The 3065-nt window shown below is 39.6% G+C and overlaps 1 protein-coding gene across 1 annotated transcript; it reads left to right on the top strand.

Moving 5' to 3' along the window:
* Positions 1 to 2208: 2208 nt before the first annotated feature.
* LOC135202900 (uncharacterized) lies at positions 2209 to 2616 on the top strand. Its single transcript, XM_064232351.1, has one exon. It carries the CDS (start codon positions 2209 to 2211, stop codon positions 2614 to 2616), a length of 408 nt encoding a protein of 135 aa, XP_064088421.1.
* Positions 2617 to 3065: the final 449 nt, after the last annotated feature.

Here is a 3065-nt window from a genome sequence, read left to right as displayed (position 1 = left end):
ATGAGAGGTAGGGCACCGGAAAAGAGAAACATGATATCTAGAATTAAGATTTGGGATCTTAAAGGAGGAAAGGGGGAACAATTTAGGAGGACTGTGAGAGAGACATGGCTGGAAAAGGGGAATGTAGAATCTGGACAGGGTTACATAGTGGAATATATCTGGGCAGACATGAGAGAAATGTGTAGGGGAAGCAGAGGAACTAGTGGGAAGAACCAGCAGATATGGAGTGTCGAGAGGAGAAAAATGACAGATATAAGGCGCAAGAATTAATTAAAAGAAAGTCAAAATCATGTAAGGACTGGCGAGTAAGGCATGCACAAGGTGCACAGGAACAGCACAGAGAAGAGGAAAGAGATGTGAGAGGGTGGGTAGGTATGGCTATTGGAAGGACAGCAGAGCATTTGAATGAAAAGCTAGTAACAAGACAAGGAGAAAAGGAAGTCTATAAGATTCCAAATTTGAGGAAAAGGCAGAGACAGGATTTGATGCAGATAAGTTGAGAAATGAAAGAGTTAAAGAACAATATGAGATGAAAATAGGAGGCAAGTTTGCGACATTAATTGGTATGGAAAATGTGGATATGGATTCAGAGGAATCCTGGGCAATATTAAGTTTCGATATTAAGGATGTAGCAACAGAGTTGTTAGGTTATAAGAGAAGTAACAGCAAACCTTGGTTCAGTGATGAAGCAAAAGCTTTAAATGAAGAGAAGCAAAGGTTGTGAGTTCAAATGGACGATGGACAAGACCTAGAGAAGAAACAACTAAAAAGATGAAGAAATAGAAAGCTGAGCGAATTAAGTGATAGGATAAAGCATATGATAAAAAAATGTTTTGGAAAGAAAGAGCTACCAAATTAGACTGGAAACTGGCTCGAGCATGCTATGTTTGCAGCTGTGAGATTCTTGAGTAACGCAAGTCAGAAAAAGTTTGGAGGGAGTGAATGGATGTTGGACGAAGATGGGAACTTGGTCACAGACAAAATGGAGAAAAGGAATCTGTTTGTAAGGTATTTTGAGAGACTCCTAAATGTTGGGACTACTGGTAGGGATGAGTGCATTACTGATTTAAATGAGGTGCTGGAGGTACAAGAACAAGTTATTAGTGCACAATATGTGAAAGATGCCTTAAAGTCTGTAAAAAATGGAAAACTGCTGGTGTGTGCGGGATAACTAGCAGAGATGCTAAAAGCAGGGGGATGAAGGATGGTAGAGGCCTGAAGAGTTGTTTTTAGCATAGTTGGGAAAACAGAGGTGATACCAAGTGATTGGGAAGAGCCAATTATAATACCAATATATAAAAATAAGGGAAGCAAAAGAGAATGTGGTAATTATCAGGGCATAAGTTTACTGTCAGTCCCAGGGAAGATATTCATGAGAGTAATACTTAAAAGAATAAGACCTATAGTAGAAGAGAAACTTAGAGAATAGTAGTGTAGTTTTAGAAATGGAGGGTCAACAGTGGATCAAAGTTTCACCTTAAGAAAGATAATTGAGAAAAGATTGGAGTACACAAAGCCAATATTCTGTGCTTTTATAGACTTGGAGAAAGCGTATAATTCAGTATGGAGAGATGGAATGTGGAGAGTGGCAAAACACTACGGTATACCACTAAAAGTGATAAGGATACTAAAGAACTGGTACCAAGGTGTGTCAAGCTGTGTAGAGATGGATGGACAGCAAAGTGATTGGATTGCAGTTGGAAGTGAACTAAGACAGGGATGTGTTATGTCACCCAATTTGTTTAATGTATATATTGACCACATAATGTTAAGAGTGATGGGGAATGAAAACAGAAATGCTAGTATTGGTGGAGCGGTTTTTATGGATTTGGACTTTGCTGATGATGTTGCATTGGTTGCTGGTACGTGGCTGGTGCTGGTAGGTATGGTAATGAGTATGGAGACAGAAACACAGAATTTTGGCTTGAACATCAGCACAAAGAAGAGAGAGGTCATGGTTGTGAGCGAGGATGACAGTTGAGTGCACATGTAAGATATGTCAATCAGAGGACAGGAAATCAAGCAAATTGAGAAGTTTTATACTTGGGGAGTGTGGTAACAGCAGACGGGAAGCAAACTGAGGATGTACACATAAGAAAACTAGGAGCAGTAAGAGCTTCTGAAATTCTGAGAAGAAACGTGTGGTCAAGGCATGAAATCAGCTTGAAAAGTAAGGTGAGAATATTTAATGCAATAGTACTGCAAGTCATGAAGTATGGTTCGTCCACCTGGGCACTGGCCAGAACAGAGGAGAGAGGGTTGGATGCTTTTGAGGTGAAGCTGCTGAGGAGGATACTTGGCATTAGATGGGACAATTTTGTTAGGAATGAAAACATTAGGATGAGATCAAGGCAAATGCTAGTCAGTATCAGGCTGAAGAGGGAAAGGCTGAAATGGTTTGGACATGTTAAGAGGATGGATGTGAATAGAGACCCAAGGAGAGCACTGAGAACAGTACAAATAGAGAGAAGACCACTGGATGAGCCAAGAACGAGGTGGATAGACATAATTGTCAGAGATCTTGAAGATGAAAACCAGAACTTAGAAGAAGCAAGGGAAATGGAAATGTATCAGCCTTATGCCACTGTGCAGGGGCAGGAAGATAAATGGAAATAAATGAAATGGATGTCATCAAGGATAGAGGTGGAAATATAGGGGTGAAGATATGAAAAAGAGCTGGAAAGATTATTTTGAACAATTTTTAAATACTGAAAATGAGAGAGAGGAGATGGGGGAAGCACAGATGGTAGAGGGACCTGTGATGGAGATACAGGATACAGAAGTGAAGAGAACATTAAGTAAATTGAAGAATGGTAAAGCACCAGGTCCATTAGAGCTCCAAATTTAAATGATCAAATTACCAGGTACAGAGGAAGAGAAATGGATGTGTGACTCATTAAAAGCTATGTGGGAAGATGAAAGAATACCAAGTGACTAGAAAGAGAGTCTATTGGTATATATATACAAGCAGAAGGGTGATGTCATGAATTAAAAGTTTTAGACAGAATACTGGATGAGAGATTAAGAGAAATTGTAAAGATCGGGAAACTGCAGTATGGATTCAT

The sequence above is a fragment of the Macrobrachium nipponense genome, chromosome 33, assembly GCF_015104395.2.
Source record: "Macrobrachium nipponense isolate FS-2020 chromosome 33, ASM1510439v2, whole genome shotgun sequence".
Classification (NCBI taxonomy): domain Eukaryota; kingdom Metazoa; phylum Arthropoda; class Malacostraca; order Decapoda; family Palaemonidae; genus Macrobrachium; species Macrobrachium nipponense.
This window is presented reverse-complemented; position numbering and strand designations above follow the sequence as displayed.